Genomic DNA, 21,674 nt, shown 5'->3' on the forward strand with positions numbered 1-21,674 from the left:
TACCACCACCTCCACCGTCCAAAAAGGCTACAAAACTCAACCAAACTACCTGTTAGGAACCCGGTGGTTCCTAATAGAGATTGATGGGAATTATAAGGGAATGGATGGGAATTGTAGGGAGATTGACTTGATTCGAGATAGTCACCCTTCATATAGAGAGAGAGATTAAGAGAGAGAGAGATGCACTAATGCACTAAGAAGTTGGTTTATTCTTCAATTAATATTTCATATTAGATTACAATCATGTATTTATAGGAGACTAGCTCTAATCTTATTGGCCCATATGGCCTCATCCTATTAATTCTATTATTCCTCATATGCATTAATAATTTCAACATGTGCTAAATATGATTAACATGTTTGGAATTGTAACTAACTAACTAACTAAATCTCAATACAACAATCATTATCTATATGCTTATAGCATTCCTAACATTTCTCTTCCCTTGAAAACACCTTGCCCACAAGGTGTTGTGAAATAGCATTTTCATCAAAGGAGATCTTCCAATGGACCAATACCGTATGTTAGGAATGCTATAAGCATATAGATAATAATTGTTGTATTGAGATTTAGTTAGTTAGTTAGTTAGTTACAATTACAAGCATGTTAATCACATTTAGCACATGTTGGAATTATTAATGCACATGGGTTAGTTACACTTCTAAGCATATTAATCACATTTAGCACATGTTGGAATTATTAATGCACATGGGGAATAATAGAACCAATAGAATGAGGCCATGTGAGCCAATGAGATTAGAGCCAGTCTACTATAAATACATGATTGTAATCCAACATTAGAGATCAATTGAAGAATAAACTAACTTCTTAGTGCATTAGTGCATTAGTGCATCTCTCTCTCTTTCTCTCTTTCTCTATGGAGGGTGACTACCTCAAATTAAGTCAATTTCCCTACAATGCCCATCAATACCCCTACAATTCATATCCATCCCCATTAGGAACCTCTAGGTTCCTAACACCACCCCTGCCTTACTGCCCATCACCCACTACCGCCAAAACAAAACCCACAAATGATCAACAAAAACTCAGCAAAATCGAACCCACACCAATCCAACAATATCACCAAAATCTCTGTTTCTCTCTCTCTCAACCACCCACCACAGTCACCACCACCACACCATCACCACACCACCACCAAACCAACTAATCCGAATCCAAAATCCAAAGTCCACGACCCACCCAATCTCCACTGCTTGATAAAAACCCACGAACCATGTTGATCTCCACCACCATGACCCATGACCCACTCGACAAAACCCACGTGGATCTCGACCCATAGACAAAACCCACGCCGATCTGGACCCACTTGATCAACCACCACGTTGATCTCGACCCACTCCCCCAGGACCACACCGTCGAACCACCAGATAACGGAAGACCCATGACCACGCCAACAAAAATGAACCATTGTGAGAGAGATGTGAGACTGAGAATGTTCTAGAGAGAGAGAGAGAGAGAGAGAGAGAAGATGAGACAACGAAGAGAAAGAAAGTGGCAGATATTTATAGGTGAGAATAAAAAATTATTATTTTGTTTTACAATGCTACTCTACAATACCATCATAAGTTTATGATGGTACCTGTAGCAGTATTGCAATTTTTTTTAGGATACTAGACCAATACAAGGCCAAATGCTAGGGCTTTTTAGTGCAAAGATGCTAAAATTTGCTTACATATGCTATTTGCAAGGCCAATTGTTAATGTTCTTATCTTCTTTATGCTTACTAAATTTTAAGAAGATCAAAAATCAATTACTATGTTATCAAACAAATTTTAAATTTTTGTAATCTAAAAAATTTTGTATAAAAAATAAATTTATTGATCCAAATAACGTCACGAAATTTGATATGACCCAAGATAGATTTTCAAGTTCAAAAGTTTCTCTTTCTTCCTCTTCAACACTTTCTCTTTGTTCCACTCTGTTTCTATCTCTTTCTCTAAAACAATCCAAACAACACATCAACATCCAACGTTCAAATAAAAAATAATGCACCATTGTTGAGCAACCCAATCGCACCACCCACCACCACAACATCCGACTCTAATTCAAGCCCAAAACTCACTCACAATCTCACCGGTGACGTAGCACTCAAGTGACTCAAGCTTAACTCCAGTTTCCACCGACAAGCCCATCACTCAAGCACCTCGTTGACAAGCCCAGCCACAATCAAGCACCACAAAAATCTCCACAACCCCCACGAAACCACTGCAGATCATCGGATCATCGGAGATCTTGGTGGTCTGAGATAGAGAGAGGCCGAGTAGGAGTCCGAGAACGGAGATATAGCCTTGGTGGGCCGAGTTCTCCAAAATTTTTTTTTCTTTGGAGTTCATGTCCTCTCTCAAATTTGAGTTTGTGTTTGTATTTTGTGAATCTATGTTTGTGAATCTATGTTTGAAAGGGAAAGTGGGAAGCTCTTTTTTTTTTAAGATTGTTTTGCAATGGATGCCTTGAAGTGGCTGTCGGAGCCCATGGGGCCTGACAGGACCTGATGGGCCGGGTTTGGGGCTAGAAAAAAGATCCATTTATTAAACGGGCTGAGTCCGAGTAATAGGGGAAGACCCGTAGGTCGGGTCTGGTATCTTAAAACCCGCTCCGAACTTGACCCGTTGCCATTTAAGAGGGAGACAGAAGGTTGGAGAAGAAGAATAATAAAAAAAAAAAAGATGAATGAATGAATGAGTCAGTACACACTCAAAATGATAAGAGAGAGAAAAAGAAAAAAGAAAAAAAAAGAGAGATCTAGGTTTGAAGTGTTTAGATTCAGTTTAAAAAAAAAAAAATTATATATATAAATAAATGATAAATAATGTCATTTTAACTAAAATTTTTTAATTATCAAATAGATTCTATTACTACAGATTTATATTATCAAACAAATTCTAAAATTTTAAGTTTTTGTAATTAAAAAATTACGTATAAAAAATTAAGTTTATTGATTAAATAAGAATTACATCACGAAATTTGATATGATCACCAGAAAGATTTTCAAGTTCGAAAGTTTCTCTTTCTTTCCTCTTCAACACTTTCTCTTTGTTCCGCTCTGTTTCTATCTCTTCCTCTGAAACAATCCAAACAACACATCAACATCCAACGTTCAAATAAAAAATAATACACCATTGCCGAGTAACCCAATCGCGCCACCCACCACCACAACATCCGATTCAAACCCAAAAACAACGCATCACCCACCACCACAACCTCTGATTCAATTCCAAAACTCAACCCAAAATTAAAGTTGAGCAGAACCCAAAACTCTTCGAACAAAATCATCCACCACCACCGCGAACAAAACCCAGCAACCGAAACTCAAACAAAACCCCAATAACAACCACTGAAACTCAAAGAAACCAACCCAAAAACCACCGAATGACCGAAACTGATCGATTGATTGAATCTAGTGACTAGTGGGTTCGGCTCTAACATGGTTTGCGCAACTTTGAAGCCCAGGTATCGATGTATTGATGACAAAGTTGTTGCTGAAGATTTAATATTTGATGCTCATATATTTGTTCCATATTTCTCTCTCTTAAATCTTAAATCATCAAACTTGTGTCCAACTTGATCAAATTATAGTTAATGTTAGTAGTTTTTTAGAGGGCTACAATGAAAGTAGTTTTTCTTAATTCCTAGTTTTGGAATAGCTTTTAAACTTCTTTTCATTTTCCTTTGAGTAACTGGTTTCTCCTACATTCTCTTATGACACGTAAACTCCAGATGATTTAAATGCTGAACAATTTTTCAATATAGCCACTGAACATGTGAAAGCATGACAAGTTTTCATTTAATTTTGCTAGATAATCTCATTCTGTATATCTTTCCCTTTATCCCTTTTTGTCAAACACAATTTGATTTTTAAATTATTTTGTTAATTCTACTGTCATTTTTTAATTATGTATTTGTTTCACTCTAAAGTTTTCGTTTGTTTCAAGTGTTACATACTTACATTCAAGTTTCAACCATGTTCCCAATATATAAGAACACCTTGGATGCTCTGCACTTTCTCTGGGGTTTCTCATCATCAAAATATATCTATATATATGAACACCTTAGATTCTAGCCGAAGTGAATGTCTAACGAATTTTATTATTTTATCTAATGATTTGCTTTACTCAATTATGCATATCATTGTTACTTGTTAAAAAAAAAAAAAAATCTGACTGAGATGTATATATGGGTTTCTCAAATTGCTTAGTTATTGTTATATTTAATCATTGTGAAGAACTCATAAAAGAAAGAAAGTGGAAACTCATAAAAGAATTGAATCTAAGGCAGAATGTCAAGTGTTTCAATAGTTTCAATTTAATGTACGTATCAGGTTCCATAGTGCTTGCATTTTATCTTTTTGTTAATTGTGCAGAGTGCAGAAAGAACAACTGAGCAACCCTGAAGTCCCATCCAATAGCCATCCACGAAATGTTAAAGGTTTTATATCATTCACACCCTTTACATATATGTCTTTGCGTATGTATTTAGGTTTTGGTATAGTACCTATCAAAAAAAAGTATTTAGGTTTTGGTATTTGTTTTGGAGGGTCTTGTGATGATTGATATCATGTAGGTTTGTGTTATGTTGGATCAAAGCCCAGCTTCTTGTCTTAACAAAGTGAACTAGGACGAGATGATAAAAATGGGTGACAAAGTCTCCAAACTAGCTACCATGGGTATCCTACTCTTTTCTTTATTCCATTTTCTTTTTTCCACAATCTTCTTTAATCTACTCTCTCAGTATTTTATCTTGTTAGACTTCCATGTGATTTTGGTGGAATGACTTCTGTTGATTTGGACATCCTTAGTCACTTGTGATTAGTATTGATTTTGGTGAAATGGATCTTCTTTGTTTGTTTTGAAAGGATGAATATATATATTTTGTCGGGGAAATAAGTAAAAAAAGAGTTTCATAATCATTCATTGTTGCTGTTGAGATGTTTAGATACTAATTGCAATTGTTCTATTTACAAAACAATTTCATATTGTGTTTCAGAAGATACCAACAATGGTCTTACTCTGATAAATTAAATAATTTTAGCTGCCTAAATGTAATGATTTCAACTTTGAAGATATATACTGTTTGAACAACTTTTGAGAATTGAGTACTTAAGTACAACTTGAATTTTTAAAGATATTGTTAGGCTTTTAATTTAACAAAATAACAAATTAGCCACCAAAAAAATAAAAAAGAACTCCTCTACCTCACCTGATATGTAGCCATGAAGAAATAATTCTAATGCTGACTTATCTATTCATAATACTATATGTATAGATAAGTGATGAATATGAGAGTCAGAAATAAATGAACTTCCTAGCTTGTTTGATAGGCAATCATCACAATTGAGCAGTAGGACTGACGCAGGACAACTAGAACAAAACTGAAAGCAACGGAAAAATAATGGATATGACCTAGGAGTCAGCACCTAGGCCTTGCTTGTAGTTGACACCAAGCGGGGAAACCACTAGGAGTCAACATCTAGGGGAGACCTAGAGTCAGCACCAGACCAAAGAAAAACCAAATGGCCATTTTTTTTCATTCAAAAATATCAATCATCTCCTCAAGGAGTACAATAGGTTGCTTATAAAGGATTGTTAAACCCTAGTTCGAATTGGCTAGAAAATCCTAATTGCCTTATTACAAAAATAACCTTGCTTCCAAATTAAAATACTAATAGCCCAATAAACTAATAGGGCCTAAAATACAAAAATACAATTGATTTGCAAACATAAATGACACTAAATAATAATCTTCTTGCGTCTCCTGCATCATTCTCCTTTGGTTGGAGAAAAAGTATTGAAGGATTAGGATACTGACAAGTAACACTTGCTTTAAGTCTGGAATCACCTTAGGGAGCATAGGGAAAAGAAAAACCTTGAATTCCACCACATCAAACTCATTTGGAATAACAGAATCAATGTGGGGAATCATTATAATCTCTTCTTGAACCTTATGAACCATAGGAAGCACTGTGGTTTTAACCTCTTCGATTTCACCAAGATGTAGATCTTCAAGGACTGTGGAGGGTTGATCAGAAGCATGCTCAACAACTTCAACTTTCACATCATGTGCACCCTCAAGCTTGCTAGGTGGTTTTTGAGTGGGTGCCATTATCTTTTCTAGCTGGGCATTAATCCTAGTGATTATTTGCTCCCCCAATGTCCACGAAATAGGTGAAACATTTTGGTTTGCCTTTCTTACAATAGCAAAAAGTGAACTGAAAAGATCCAAGGAAATGTCTTCACTTTCATCTATGACCATTCATAATTGTTTCCATGGTTAAAAGTACAGCAGGTGGATAGTTGGACCTCATTATCTTTAAGAAACTTTGAAACATCTCAACAACCAATGAATCACACTCAAGATCCAGCATCACCAAGCATAACTTGACCTTTGCAATGGTATCAAGAATTGAAACCACCTTCTTATAAGAGCGAGTAGACACATGAGGCATATTTTCAAATGCTGCCACAATAAACTGAAATATTTCTTTCATTTGCTCATCCTTATATGGGGCATTTGGTGCTGTTATCCTTGTAATCTCAATAATGCAAGATACAACTGACACCTTCACATCCATTTTAGCATGTCTCAAAAGTTTATTAGTGATCAATGCCTTCACTGAGGGTAAAAGTGCATCTCGCATTAATTTGGATGGTTCTTGCTCCACGTATGCTAACAAATTTTCAACTTTATCAAGAAGAGTGAGAAGATCATCAATGGAGGAAGGAGGGTTAAGGAGTCTATTCCCAGCCTCCTTAATTTGCTTCTCAAATTCGCTATCTTTAAGCTGCTTCTCAAGCTTTCTATCCAAGGAAGTCATTTTCCAGCTCCAACTTAGAGGCACAATACACAAAAACTAAAACTTAATTTTTTTTTGCCTTGTTATTCTTGGTCAGGCAAGGTTTTATGGGTCGGTGTAGGACTGGGTTGTCAAACAATAGGCTTAGGCTTGCATTTGTTAGGAAATGGGGCTGATGGGTGGACTTTTAAAGGGAAAATTGGGCCAGGTTAAGATTTTTTTTTTTTTAACGGATTTGTGCTGGGCTTAAGGGGTCGGTCACAAGTTATGTATCACGTGATGTCATATGGATTGGGTATTGCAAAGAGAAGTGTGCTGGGATTTGAGGACTTTAAAGAGGCTATTTACGAGTTACCTTATAGGATCGGGTTGAACTTGGTGTTGCAGTTGGGTTCGGTGAAGTCTCGACCACGGCTCCCATGAGTCTGGTGGGCTTGCGGCGGCGCATAACAGAGGTGATGGTGGTGGTGTGCTAAGCAAACTTCGTACCAGATCTGACTGTGGGCGTTTGTCGGTGGTGGTGCGGTGCGACGGAGGCACAGACAGCGGTGGGTGGCTGCTTGTCTCGGATCTCGGCAACGGCTGCTGCTTGTCAATCGCAGCAGCGGCAGTTGTTCGTCACTCTCAGCAGCGGTGAGTCGACAGTGGGTTTCGGCAGCTGGTGGCTGATGGGTCTTGAAGCGGTGAGTGTTGGTTTGTGGGTTTCGGCGGCTGGCAGCTGGTGGCTGATGGGTCTTGCGTGGGTTACTCTTTTTTTTGTGTTTTTGTGTTTTTTTTTTTTCGTGGTGGCTGGCTTTTCTGGCAGCTGGTGTGGTGCTTCAATGGTGGCCAAGATTGACAGATGGGGTTTGTTGGTTGTTGGGTCAAAGGGCTTTGGTTGACGGGTAACCTTCTAGTGGCTTGATGGGTATTGAGATATGGTTTTCTGATGTTGGTTTGGCAGAGATGTTGTGAAGGGATTTTGAAGGTGGTGTGGTGACCTATGAAGCACGGGTGCATTTTGGGACTTGGGTGCGGGTGCGGGTGTGGGTGTGGGTGCGGGACTCGACAATTTTTGAAAAAGGTGGGTGCGGGTGCGGGTGCGGCGGGACTCGGCAATTAAAAAATTATTAAAAATATTTTTATTTATATTTTCTATATATTTTTACAATTAAAATATTCTTAAAAACATATTACTATGCCTTGATTCACAAAACAAAGAAAGAAGAAGGCAAGAAACACAAAACAAAACACAAAACCAAAAAGAAAACACAAAAAGAAGCAACAAATATTCAAAATAAATTGAGGAAGGATAGATTTAGGGTGTTTGGGCCTCATTAAAAGCCGATTTCGGCCTGTTTTGGTATATTTCGGCCGTTTCGGTCGCCGGCCGATACGATCCGATACGGCCCGATTCTGGCCGAATCTGCCCGGTTCTGCGCGAATCGAAGCCGAATTGGCACGAATCGAAGCCGAGTCGGCGCGAATCTGTGAAGAAAAAAAAAACTTAGACGCAGCACCGATGTGCGGGCAACTGCGTCGGACGCCGCGTCCCGCGTCGGGCCGCGTCGGACTCGGGTGCAGCACCCTCCTAGCCGCGTCCGTGCTTTCTAGGTGGTGGCTGGATTTCTGGTGGTGGAAATACAAGGTGAAAGCTTTTTTTTTTTTTTAGTTCTGGATTGACTGCGATGATGGTTCAAACAGATTGGAGTTTGCTCTAATACCAAAATTGACGCAAGTCAACCAGAACAAAATTGAAAACAATGGAAAAATAATGGATATGACCTAGGAGTCAGCACCTAGGCCTTACTTGGAGTCAGCACCAGTACCTAGGGTAGACCTGAAGTCAGCACCAGACCAAAGAAAGACCAAACGGCCATTTTTTTTCATTCATCAAAATATCAATCATCTCCTCAAGGAGAACAATAGGTTGCTTATAAAGGATTGCTAAACCCTAGTTCTAATTGGCTAGAAAACCCTAATTGCCTTATTACACAAATAACCTTGCTTCCAAATTAAAATACTAATAGCCCAATAAACTAATAGGACCTAAAATACAATTGATTTGCAAACATAAATAATACTAAATAATAATCTTCTTGCATCTCCTGCATCAAGGACATGCAAGGGTTTTTAAATTTTCATTAACAAATAAATTGAAAATCTACTGGATTAGTTTATTCAGAAATTTAACCTATTATTAATGTGGTGCCTTTGTTGTTTATGTAGATTGATAGAAATGGAACCGAGTAGCATTTGTAGTTTATGTTTTTGTATGACCTTTTCAATTTTTCCCCCGTTTAAATTATTTTCATGTGCTGTCTTTGTTGTTAATGTAGATTGATAGAGATAATATGGTTTAAGAGTGTTCTTCTTTTTAAATTAATAATTTATTCTGCTCGAATGGATAAATATTATTAGATAGTAGACATTTCTTTGTGTTGCTTTGGGATTTATATAATCTAAAAGATGTTGCTAATGGTTTGTTGGAAATTGGAAATCAAATGGTTTAGTTTTGGTTTAGACTTTTGTACCCGGGGGGGGGGGGGGGCTTTTAAGGATATGCTACCTTTGATTAATTTTTCATTTGCCACTGACCATCGAATTTCTATAGTTTTTTTTTTGTTATGAACAAGTATCACTTTTGCTTCAATTATTTGAGAATCTTACTTGCTGCTGCAGGGATTACCTTTGATTAATGTACGTATCAGGTTCCATAGTGCTTGCATTTTATCTTTTTGTTAATTGTGCAGAGTGCAGAAAGAACAACTAGGCAACCCTGAAGTCCCATCCAATAACCATCCATGAAATGTTAAAGGTTTTATATCATTCACGCCCTTTACATATATGTCTTTGCGTATGTATTTAGGTTTTGGTATTTGTTTTGGAGGGTCTTGTGATGATTGATATGATGTAGGTTTGTGTTGTGTTGGATCAAAGCCCAGCTTCTTGTCTTAACAAAGTGAGCTAGGACGAGATGATAAAAATGGGTGACGAAATCTCCAAACTAGCTACCGTGGGTATTTTACTCTTTTCTTTAATCCATTTTCTTTTTTCCACAATCTTCTTTAATCTACTCTCTCAGTATTTTAACTTGTTATACTTCCATGTGATTTTGGTGAAATGACTTCTGTTGATTTGGACATCCTTAGTCCTTTGTGATTAGTATTGATTTTGGTGAAATGGATCTCCTTTGTTTGTTTTGAAAGTATGAATATATAAATTTTGCAGGGAAAAAAAAAGTAAAAAAAGAGTTTCATAATCATTCATTGTTGCTGTTGAGATGTTTAGATACTAATTGCAATTGTTCTAGTTACAAATCAATTTCATATGTGGGTTCCAACTAGCTCAACTGGTAAAGTCTTTGATGGTTGAATAAGAGATCTATGGTTCAATCCCAACAATTGTCTTACTTTGATAAATTAAATAATTTTAGCAGCCTAAATGTAATGATTTCAACTTTGAAGATATATACTGTTTGAACAACTTTTGAGAATTGAGTAATTAAGTACAACTCGAATTTTTTAAGATATTGTTAGGCTTTCAATTTAACAAAATAACAAATTAGCCACAAAAAAAAAAAAAGAAAAAGAAAAAAAGAACTCTACCTCACCTGATATGTAGCCATGAAGAAATAATTCTAATACTGACTTATCTGTTCCTAATACTATATGTATAGATAAGTGATGAATATGAGAGTCAGAAATAAATGAACTTCCTAGTTTGTTTGATAGACAATCATCACAATTGAGCTGTAGGATATGCTAGGTTTTTTTTTTTTTTCATTAACAAATAAATTGAAAATCTACTGGATTAGTTTATTCAGAAATTTAACCTATTATTAATGTGGTGCCTTTGTTGTTTATGTAGATTGATAGAAATGGTATTGAGTAGCATTTGTAGTTTATGTTTTTGTATGACCTTTTCAATCATGTGCTATCTTTGTTGTTAATGTTGATTGATTAAAATAATACAGTTTAGAGTATTCTTCTTTTTAAATTAATAATTTATTCTACTCGAATGGATAAATATTATTAGATAGTAGACATTTCTTTGTGTTGCTTTGGGATTTATATAATCTAAAAGATATTGCTAATGGTTTGTTGGAAATTGGAAATCAAAAGGTTTAGTTTTAGACTTTTGTACTGGGGGGCCTTTTAAGGATATGCTACCTTTGATTAATTTTCATTTGCCACTGACCATCGAATTTCTATAGTTCTTTTTGTTATGAACAAGTATCACTTTTGCTTTAATTATTTGAGAATCTTACTTGCTGCTGCAGGGATTACCTTTGTGAGTCTTATATTGATGAGGGATAGCTTTGTGGATTTGTTTTAATCATTCTTTTTCTTTTCCTTTTTTTTTTTTTTTTTTTTCACCTTTAACTGTTTCCTTTGTCCAACAATGTACCATTATGTTCTCTTATCTTCTTACTCTTAGAACTCATGTTCTTCGCAATACTTAACTAAAAATCTTGTTCTCGTATGTTGACCATGTTTGGAAATTCAGGACTATGGCCATGTTTGATGGGAAGAATGTCAATGCTTATTGCTTATCAAGACCTGGAGGGTTTAATAACAAGAGGCTGACAATGAGATTGAAGGGGAAGTTAACTAACTTGGGCAAATTGACAGAATTTCTATCGTTCATTACAGGTTTGCTATCATTCACTTTATAGGTTTGCCATTATTCACTCCCTTTACATATATTTCTTTGCATATGTATTTATGGTTTTGGTTATGGGGGGTCTTGTGATGATTGATATCATGTAGGTTTGTTTTTGTTGTGTGTACCGTTGGATCAAAGCTCAGCTTTTCTCTTGACAAAGTGAGCTTGGGGGAGGAGATAAAAATGGTTGACCAAGTCTTCAAACAAGCTACCATGGGTATTCTACTCTTTTCTCTATTCCCTTTCTCTTTCCCACAATTGTCTTCTATCTACTCTCAATGTTTCAACTTGGTTATACTTTCATGTGATTTTGGTGAAATGGATTTTGTTGATTTGGACATCCTTAGTCACTTGTGATTAGTTCTGATTTTTGTCAAATGGATCTTCCTAGTTTGTTTTTTATGAATATATAAATTTTGCAGGAAAAACCAGAAAGAAAGAAAAAAGTGAGTTTTGTAATCATTGTAAATCTTGTGTTGACTTCCTTGTTCAGTGTTTAGATGCTAATTGCAATTGTTCTATTTACAAATTAATTTCATATTTTGTTTTAGAAGATACCAATAATTGTCTTACTTTATGAAAATTAAATAATTTTAGTTTCCTAAATGTAATGAGTTCAACTTTGAGGGTATATACTGTTTGAATCTTGAGGACATAATTTTTTAGCTTAAATGATGTATAAGGAAGACCAAACAGAAAATTGTTGTTGGTTATGTTCTTGGATTGTAAGTAACTAAGTAGTTGTTTGAATGTACTATTTTTAATCTTTGAGTTATTATTTTTTATTTTTTTTTCCTCAAAGCAGATTATAGATGCATTTGAAGCTATATCAACTATGTTATTGCCAATCTAATGCCATGCTTTGCCATTGAGAAGTCAAGAGTAAAAAAAAAAGAATGAGAAATTTAAAACTGATATTTCTGTTATGTTGGTCCTAGGAAAAGGTTGTCATGTTTTTTTTTTGTTTTTTTTGTTTTGGCTAAGTTACACATGCACCTGGTGGGTCTTGAACTCAGAATTTCACCTTTTATTGGTTTAAAAGACAAGGACGTGAGCACATTGGCAAAAGCAGACAAAGCTTTTCATTCTGTTTTTCCCTTCTCTTCCTTAAATTAATTTCTTGGCTTCCATATAGAGGATGCAAGCCAACAATGTGCTTGGCAAAATAGAATTGTATCACTTGAATTGCAATTGGGTTGCCTAACTTAATTAGTGATATCAAGGGCCTCCAATCCTATTCGTTTCCAAAACCGAAGCCCAGTTCCATACTGAAAAGTGAAGTATGAGGGCATTTGAGCTTAAATTTGGAAGCCAAGAAATTGTTCTAAAAGAAAGGGAAACAAATTAGAAGTCTCATTTCTTGTTTACACCACTGTATATCCATGGTACCATAGAGGCTTTTTAGCTTAAGTTTGGAGTCCATGGCTTTTAGTTTTCATGCCATGTAATCTACTGTTGTAACTAAGATTTTGGTAGTTTTTTTAGTTCAGTTTTCATTACTCTATCAATTATATGTAACGGTATATTTGCGTTATTTATATGTATTTGCAATTGTTAATAGTTTTGAAAGAAATTATTTACAGTTTTAATGAGGGAGGAGACTGTATATTAGAAACAATCTTTTATGAAGATACCTTAGAAGAAATTAATGATGTTGAGATGCTTGAGTTTGAGGAAGTAGAATTTGAGCATAATTGGGTTTACACATTGCATATTTGAGCATATGCTAATGTTTGTTATGTATTCCTTTATTTATTTTTTGCTGGATACTTAGATATATATCCATCAATTTTTGAAGAAGGAAACTTGTTTATGCTGATAATATAGCTATTGGCTAGCCTCTTGACATTCTGAAGGCTTGTGTGTTCATTAAGAGGAGAAGATAATCGGCAAGTGATAGTGCGAAAAAGCCTAGAATCACAAAATTTTTCACAACTTCTTGCCATAACTGTGATGTGACAAGGTGTGATTGATATAGAAAAAATAGTGGGTCCTTTTGTAAGTGATGGTTAACCACTCATAGTCTGTTATGTCAGAGTTGTAGCAAAAAAATTATGGAATAATTTATGGTCCTAGAACTACTCGTGGTACTGCAGCTGCCTGAGATCAGCCATCCGAATTTGTTGGGAACCATATTGAATATTTTTAGGAGCCACCACTTACCCAAATTATCCAAACAAAAAGAATGATTGACTACTTTTTGAATGATAGTTAGGCTTGAGATATGAGGGCCACTAGATGATAAGAAATATTTGGTGCATTTTTTTTTTCTTGGCATTTATCCATACATTATTTCCCATTATCCAAAAGATCAAGTGATGAATTATACTTGCAAACACCGTATAATTATGGAAAATACCCCATTAGATGCAATGTTAATTCTTATTCCAAGATAAAGAATATGAGAAGCTATGTTTGTCGACCAAGTTTCCATTAATTCTATTATCTTTGCCAATGAACATTCCTTTTGGTTATTTGGAGCTCAAGAACTAAAACATATTTCAAGCTGGCTGGTCCGATTCAGAAATCATGATAACTCCCAAGTCATTTGTGAAAATGTAGAGTTAGTTTTGCCTCTAGTCAACATCGAGACCAGAATGTGTTCCTCAGAACTGGTATGCTGTAAAATTACCACCAAGTAGTAACTCGTAAGGGACGTTTACTTCTGGAAGTAGGACCATATTCACTTTGAAGGGAAATTTTAGTTTAGTTCAAAGCGGCTCTCTTTTTAGTTCATTTTCACGTCAAAGTCGGCTGATGGCCTTAAATGGCTAAACCAACCACTATTAAATTCTGTCACGAAGTCTGGACTCTGGATCTTGCTGAGTTCAAAACCAAGACCAAGGCGCTACGAGACTAAGCTAAGACCAATAGCATGAGGTCTACCATTTAAATCGATCAAATGGGTCTCGAGATTTAAGACCGACAGATTTTATATTCCAAACTCTTCGCATGGCTTTTTAAGGTCCGGTGAGGTTGACATGTTCTTCTTATGTCCAATTAAATACACAATGCATAATGAAATTCTTTTTTCCAAAAGATTTGGATATCATATTATTCAATAGAAAACATGGCATATAACAATTTCAAATGATTGTACAAAATCTAGAAATAAAACTAAGTAACAAGAACTAAATTTCAGTATTTCACAATAAGTTGAAAGCTTCCTGCCTTCGAACGCAAATTGTTTACAACACAATATATGTATATATAATGTAAGCAATAGACATAAACAATACTGGAAAACAAAATTAATCTTTAACCCACTAAACTTTCATAACAACAATCATAAGCCTCTTTGAAAAGTCTTCAACTTAATTAGTACCATTTCTCACCATTCAAACGCTTCGTCCAAATCTATGCGCATAGGGTTAATCCAAGTGCAGTTGATGGGTTCTTCTCCGTGAGATGAAGTCCTACACGAATGATCTTTGCAAAAGTAGTGGTATTTCTTAGTTCTGAAGGAGTAGAATACATTACTGTTGTCTTGAACTGTTGGCATGTAAATCATATTTCTCATACCTTTTATCACAGCCAATTCTGAGAAAGAACCTCCAGAACTAACATAGAGCAATTTATTTCCCATATTTCTCATTGGATGCCATTTCATTTTTGGCCCAATCGAGGAGAGATTTAATGAGAAAATGAAAAAAGATGGCTCATTATCATGGAGCTCAAACACTGCTAAAAGCTTCCCAGCACTTTCCAACAAATAACTTCTGTGGAGTGAATCATGTAACTTTTCCGGAAGAATAGAAGAATGATATGCCCATCGACACGAGTATTCATTATTAGTATCTAGTGCTCTCATGTATTTCTGCAGATCAAATACTCCCACCCGTCCTGCATGACCTAACCAGTAGCACCGCCCTTTGTATAATAGGGGACTGCAACTAGATATACCATAAGGTTCAAATCCCTGTATAAATTCGCGTATGGTCCAATATACCTCACCACGCCTAATGATGCCGAATTTGGCTCCATTGAATGTGATTCCAAAAACAAAACAGTCTATAGAGTCTGGAGGAGAAGTAAAGCACATTATTTGAAATGCATCTTCTTTGGGATATCTTGGAAGTTCTATTTTGATCCTGTTGAAGGGATGGAAAAAGAAGATACTACAATCTTTTCGAGACAAGAGCAGCCACCCATACTTTGAGAAACGAATAGATGCACCTCGCAATTCTGGTATGTGCATTTGATAAGTGTTATTTTGTATTGGGTGAAAGAATTTGCATGTGTGATTATCTAAGGAGATCAAACATGGAGACTGAGAATGTGGGGAATCCATTAGAGGTAGTAGTGGCCGACTGATGGGAGTAATTAATCGCCATGATTTGCAAATGGCACGAAAAGCTAAGAGGTCCCAAACAAAGAGGTGTGTCGAAACTAGACAAAGAACATCTTGTGGAAGCTCAGACCACAATCCATTTTGCCCTTCTTCCTTTTCTTCATCTTGCTTGAAAGATTGAACATATTTGCTGAGGTTCTGTATTAACCTTTTTAGTTAGAAAAAACAATAATAATCAAAGGGCCAAATTAGGGGTGTGTAGTTAACCCCCATAACCGACCCAATTCAACTTAACTCATCGAGTTGGGGGTTGAGTTGGGTTTGGGTTATAAGATTTAACAAATCCGCATAATTAGACAGACATATATTTAATATATGTTTAAATTTTAAAAAAAAAATATATATTTAATAATATATTATACAATTTTGTTATTTACCTTTTTGCTCCTCTTTCTAAATAAAATGCAGCCCTAAGTTCTCCCCATATAGTTCATATTAATTTGGTGTTATCATCAGGATAATTTGGTTTTAAATTTACTCTTATTTGTTGTGCATTTTTTTAATGCTCAAATTAATAATAATAATAATAATAATAATAATAATAGTAATTAAAAAAAAAATATTCAACCCATGCATCCAACCCGAGTTGGACTTCTTGTAATGGATATCCACTTCTTGTAATGGGAATCCAACCTACCATGGTGAATTGAGTTGAAAAACCCCTCAATTCGACCCAACCCGGCCTATAAATATCCCTAGGTCAAATAATGAAATAAAGTAAATCTTTAGAGCTTTAAATATAGATAGACAACACGACGATTATTGAGGAAGAAAATAAGTTTTAAAGTCGTAGAAAAGGGTACCATCTTCGGTTGAGGGTTATGCTCGTGGTGGTGCAGATGCGGAGGACGTAGAGGGTTGAAGAGCAGCTCAGAGCTGACAACGAATTCCAAATAATAGAGCTGTGTGTGTTTTCAAAATTCCAAGCGTTGGAGAAACTCTTAATTAAAGGGCCTTTAGGTCTGGCCAATATATATATAAGCGATGTTAGTCTGGGATTTCCTAATTCTAGCTTAATTGGGATTGCCTAGTCCTAGTTTAAATGGAATTGCGATTTCCTAATCCCAGTTTAATTGGAATTGGGATTAGGGTTTCCTATTAATATTGCATGATTGCCTCTCACCGACTCTAGATTTTATAAAAACCCCAAACTTTTCTTCTAAACTTTATTGGAGAATCAGAGAATCAGGTAAGCATACTTAAAATTTAGCTAATGTGCAGTGTAAATTTCCAAGCTAATGTGCAGTGTAAATTTCTTGTTTATTGTTCTTTTCATAACTTTGACTTTGGATTTGTTGTTGGCTTTGTTTCACTTGTAAATTTCTTGTTTATTGTTCTTTCTTCCCTAGAATTTTAATATTTGAATACTTCCATATTCTAGCAATGAAGGAATTAAACCATTAATGATGTTGTTTTAGAGCCAAAAACCTTGAAGTCACTAATCTTTTTGAGTTTGAATTCAGAGATGTATGTGTAATTAACCTTTCTGTTTTAAATTTTTTTGCGACCTTCTACTTAAATTATTGATGTTTGTAACAGTTTAAGGAATTGACTGATCGATATTCGATTTGGTGATACAGCATATAATCTTATATTCGATTGCTTAGGTTTCCTGTAAGTCAAACACTAGATTAGGTATAAAAAAAAGGATTACCATGTTACTTAAAGAACTATAAGAATATTGCTTTACTATAATGAATTACTAGTGTTATTCTCATAATTAAGTTTGAAAAATTAATAACGCATGACTTTTGATTCCAAGAAAAAAAAAATACATCGATCATTGATTGCGAGATAGCTCTATTCTTTGATTATTTTTAGCTTATTATGTATGATAACAATTTTTTTGAGAAAAAGAATTGTTGGTATAATGACGAGCGAAAGACAGAGATACACAATATATGAAGAGAGCTTTCCTTTTTAGCTAATATACCATTAAAATAACAATGATATCCTTACTAGTATATCCAAGAAGAATATTGAGCTTCCCAATTCAACCTTTTATTTTGAGTTGAAAGGTGTCCAGTGCATTAGGTGGTTAACAGTGACGTTTACAGAAAATTTCTTGAATGCAGAACAATTTAATAAGAATTTCTATACCAATTAAGCTCTTATTTCAACTAAAATTTTGAATTTATTTTCATTAGCCTCGTGTTTTTCATTTTGTGATTTTAAAAACTGCTTAACGCTTTTCTTTTCTTTTCTTCTTCTTCTTCTTCTCTTTTTTTTTTTTTTTTTTTTTTTTTTTTTCACACAGTGGCTTGGAAATGGAATCTACAAATAAAATGGAACAGTATATGCAATCTCATCCTCCTATCATCCCTCAATCTTATCCTTGGCTTGTAATTCGTGATGGCAAACATCTAGAAAGGCAAAAAATTTTCAACATATCAAAGGATAAATATTACTCAATAACAATTCCTGAGATGCACAATAAGATGATATGCACTAGCACCAACGAATGGCTGTTGTTAAATGATCTTGATTCAAAGGATCTTTCTCTTTTGAACCTTCTTTCGATGGAGGTGGTGCAGCTCCCAAGGTTGGAATCCTTTACGAATTCAGATGTTTGTATTTTATGCCCACCAACACGTGAACCCAACCAAGATTGTTACGTAATGATCATTGATCGTTCGCCATGTAAATTTTATTTCTGCCAACCCGGTGATGAGGAATTTAGTGAACAAGAGTTTGAATTTGATTTGGAAGAACAAGAGTATGAATTTGGAGCAATGTGCATATCTGCCGCAACAATGTTTAGAGGGAAGGTTTACTTTTTGGCCAGATTTCCAGGAATAGATCTTGTTTCTATTTATGTATTGTTTACTGCTGAATTTGTGGGTTCAAATCTTCATTTTACGAGAATTACAAGGGAGGACTTTCCTGTACCATCACCTCCAGAAATACCCACAACTAATGAATATCTTATTGAATCTGGTGGTGAGCTCTTATATATTCATAAGATGAGAGGTGGATGGGATGCTAAGATGATTCTTGGCTTCATCATTTTACGAATGAATTTTTTAAGACAAGCATGGGAGGAAGTGAACAACATAGGAGGGTGGACCCTTTTTCTTTCACAAGATCGTGGTTTGGAGCATAAGGCCATATCTTGTTTTGCAGCAGAAGGAGTTAAGCAGAATTCAATCTATTTTACAAAGCCTTTTGATAGATTCTATTATGTTTTTGACCTAGAAAATAATAGTATTTCGAAGTCTTTACCTTGTCCCACTGTTAGCAAGTTTATGTCACGACTGGATTGGGTTTTAATTCCTATAACAAAGTCATAAGATCGATCAATGCTATAATTGGTAGTTTCATTGGCCCATTTGTGGTAGAGGGTGTGGTTGCCTTTTTTGTTGTCATCGTTGGCCTCACCAGCCACCAGTAGGGCTATCTACGGGTCGGGTCGGGTCAGTTTCGGACCCAACCCGGACTCAACCCGCCGGCGTCGGGTGGAGGGGCGAAGGAACCCGTAACTGACCGCCAAAAAAATCAGTCGAGTCGGTTTTGGTGCGGGTGAGCGTCGGTCGGGCCGGGCGGGTCGCCGGAATAAAGAAAACATTGAAATCTGGAAAAAAAAGCGTCGCCGAAATCTGAAAAAACTCACCGGATTATAGAAAAACTAGTCGGATTCTGCATTTTCTCGCCGGATTGTACATGTTTTTGCCGAAAATCACTAGGATTTGGCTAGATTTCCTCGAATCGAAGCTTGATCTCGTCAGATCTCCTCGATTCGAAGCTTGTTATCGTCAGATCTCCTCGAATCTAAGCTCGATCTTACCAAATACGATCGAGTTCTCTTTAGATCTCCTCGAATCTAAGCTTTATCTTGCCAGAGTTGGCCGGATTTAAGCATATTTGAGTGAAGATTTAAGCGGATTTGAGTAAAGAAATGCCAAACGTCGCCGGATCGAAGCTGAGAAACCCAAACATCGCCGGATTTCAGCTTTTGTTTTGAGGTTTTGTCGGGCGGGTCGGGTAGATAGGGTTTTTGAGGACGAAACCCGTTACTCGACCCGCCGGGGTTGGGTTCTGGAGACTGGGACCCGTCACCGACCCTTCAGAGGTGTTGGTCCAGCCGTGACGGGTCGGTTTCGGTCGGGCTGATCGGGTCCAGCGGGTTGTCGGGTACTCTGGACAACCCTAGCCACCAGGTCTATCTTCTAATTTTTTTTAGACTCCATTCTTTTTTTGGACTCTATTCTGTAATTTTTTCCCTTTACAAGATTTTTTTTTTTAAAATGGTGGAATGCTTGAAATAAATAATGTAAATCAGTAGGCTCTAGTAGTTCTTGATCGCATGGTCAATCGTTCACACTCAAAAAAGTGTTCAAAAAAATGCCTGAGCCAAACTGAAAAAGGGGCTTCAGCTTGGAGGCATGGCTTATAAAGATAGACTAGATGGTGTTGACATTAAGCATCGTCCAAGTTTTATTTTACATTTATGATCTAATGTTTGATAGTTTGATCTAACAGAAGCAATCAAATCTTTTGTAAAAATCCAAAATTAGGCCACCCTGATTTCACCTTCTAATTTCAGTGTTTGACTATTTTTTTCTTTGTAGCTTTGATTTGTTTCTCTCCCTGCCAACCTCCCCTCTTAAAAATAGTGCTTTATTATTTTGGTGTCAATATTTGTAAAGCAAAAGGAAAATTGTGAACAAAAATTTCTTCACTGTCTAATGTAAACCAATTGTTACTTTCAATTCTAAAAATATTGAAAAATCTACAAGTTTCAACTTAAGAAAGAGAATTCTTGCTATTTTGAATAAAACCCAACAACAAATGAAAGCCGAAGAAGATGATAATACAATTTATACAATTTTCCACACTATGAATCAATTTAACTGAAAAACAATGTAATTTGTGTTAGAATGTCAACCTTTCCACAGTGGGAAAGCCAGCAATGAATTGAGTGAGAATATTACATGAAATAGAATGATTTGTACTATTTTTGTTTTTGTTCCTTCACCTCAATGTTATTCAACTGGGACCTAAGCTGGTGCCTCCATGATATATGAAGTTCCAGCCTGAGGCTTTCCCTGCGGCTTAGCTTGATGCTGAGACCTATAACAATGAGCAGCCAGGACTCGGTTTAAGAGCTTTTGGGGAACAAACTCACTCCTTTATTGTGGAGCAATTTTTGCTGTGTGAACCAATATTTTTTCCTTTTCTAGTTTAAATTTTTTACCATGTTCATTTTGCAAGTCTAATACGTGGAGATGTTCTTCTTACACGGTATATACATGGTCTGGCAGTATATACTATGTCCATTTAGCACATGGTTCTCCTCCTTCTTCCAGATTGTAGCAATTTATTTTAGATTTTCTTTTTGTTTATGTGTGATGTACTTCTTATTGAAGAATTGTTTTCTTGGTTTTAATCCTTATTTGAAAGTAGAAGCATAGACAGGAAAAGCTAAGATTCACTTAATTTTCTATTATTTTGTCTTGGTAAGGCTTTTATTTTCCCCTTTTTGTTTAGTATTTAGACACTCATTAGCTTAAATTCAAGCTTGACTCACATTACCAATCAATTATAGAATAAATGACAGACAATCGATGTGTAAAATCCATTTACAATCCAGAACCCAACTATGTTACCTTTCATATAATCATATTAGGTGAAAGCTATGTTATTCTACTGAGATTAAGTTCTTGGTCTCAAGTTCTTAAAAGCTTTCTTTGAATTGTCTATATAATTTTTTTTTATATACAAAATATGTACCATATAATTTTATAAAGATAATTTTTCTAACATTAAGTTGGCTAATTAGACTTGGAATATATGTAGTTTGATTTACGCTCTTTTTTTATTTTATTTTATTTTTTTATGAAAAACCTCATTCAAAGATAGTTTTT

At 35.6% G+C, this 21,674-nt stretch overlaps 2 protein-coding genes across 10 annotated transcripts; one reads left to right on the plus strand and one right to left on the minus strand.

The window, feature by feature from the left end:
• Positions 1 to 2,992: 2,992 nt before the first annotated feature.
• LOC142611148 (uncharacterized) lies at positions 2,993 to 19,379 on the plus strand. 9 transcript variants are annotated; one of them, XM_075783189.1, is made up of 8 exons: positions 2,993 to 3,472; positions 4,383 to 4,447; positions 4,583 to 4,685; positions 9,545 to 9,609; positions 9,709 to 9,811; positions 11,301 to 11,446; positions 11,564 to 11,676; positions 18,068 to 19,379. In XM_075783189.1, the coding sequence occupies exon 8, from the start codon at positions 18,078 to 18,080 to the stop codon at positions 19,098 to 19,100; it is 1,023 nt and encodes a 340-aa protein (XP_075639304.1). In that variant the 5' UTR covers positions 2,993 to 3,472; positions 4,383 to 4,447; positions 4,583 to 4,685; positions 9,545 to 9,609; positions 9,709 to 9,811; positions 11,301 to 11,446; positions 11,564 to 11,676; positions 18,068 to 18,077; the 3' UTR covers positions 19,101 to 19,379. The 9 variants fall into 9 exon arrangements, with proteins under 9 accessions (XP_075639304.1, XP_075639309.1, XP_075639308.1 ...); XM_075783194.1 differs by having other exon boundaries at positions 11,598 to 11,676; XM_075783193.1 differs by having other exon boundaries at positions 11,603 to 11,676.
• On the minus strand, positions 14,791 to 15,657 carry LOC142608670 (F-box/kelch-repeat protein At1g57790-like). Its single transcript, XM_075780366.1, has one exon. The coding sequence runs from the start codon at positions 15,655 to 15,657 to the stop codon at positions 14,791 to 14,793; it is 867 nt and encodes a 288-aa protein (XP_075636481.1).
• Positions 19,380 to 21,674: the final 2,295 nt, after the last annotated feature.

Source organism: Castanea sativa, chromosome 9, assembly GCF_040712315.1.
Source record: "Castanea sativa cultivar Marrone di Chiusa Pesio chromosome 9, ASM4071231v1".
Classification (NCBI taxonomy): domain Eukaryota; kingdom Viridiplantae; phylum Streptophyta; class Magnoliopsida; order Fagales; family Fagaceae; genus Castanea; species Castanea sativa.

Bases quoted from the DNA above. Each gene is read 5' to 3' on its own strand.
- LOC142608670 (XM_075780366.1), bottom strand. From the start codon at position 15,657: ATGCACATACCAGAATTGCGAGGTGCATCTATTCGTTTCTCAAAGTAT.
- LOC142611148 (XM_075783189.1), top strand. From the start codon at position 18,078: ATGGAATCTACAAATAAAATGGAACAGTATATGCAATCTCATCCTCCT.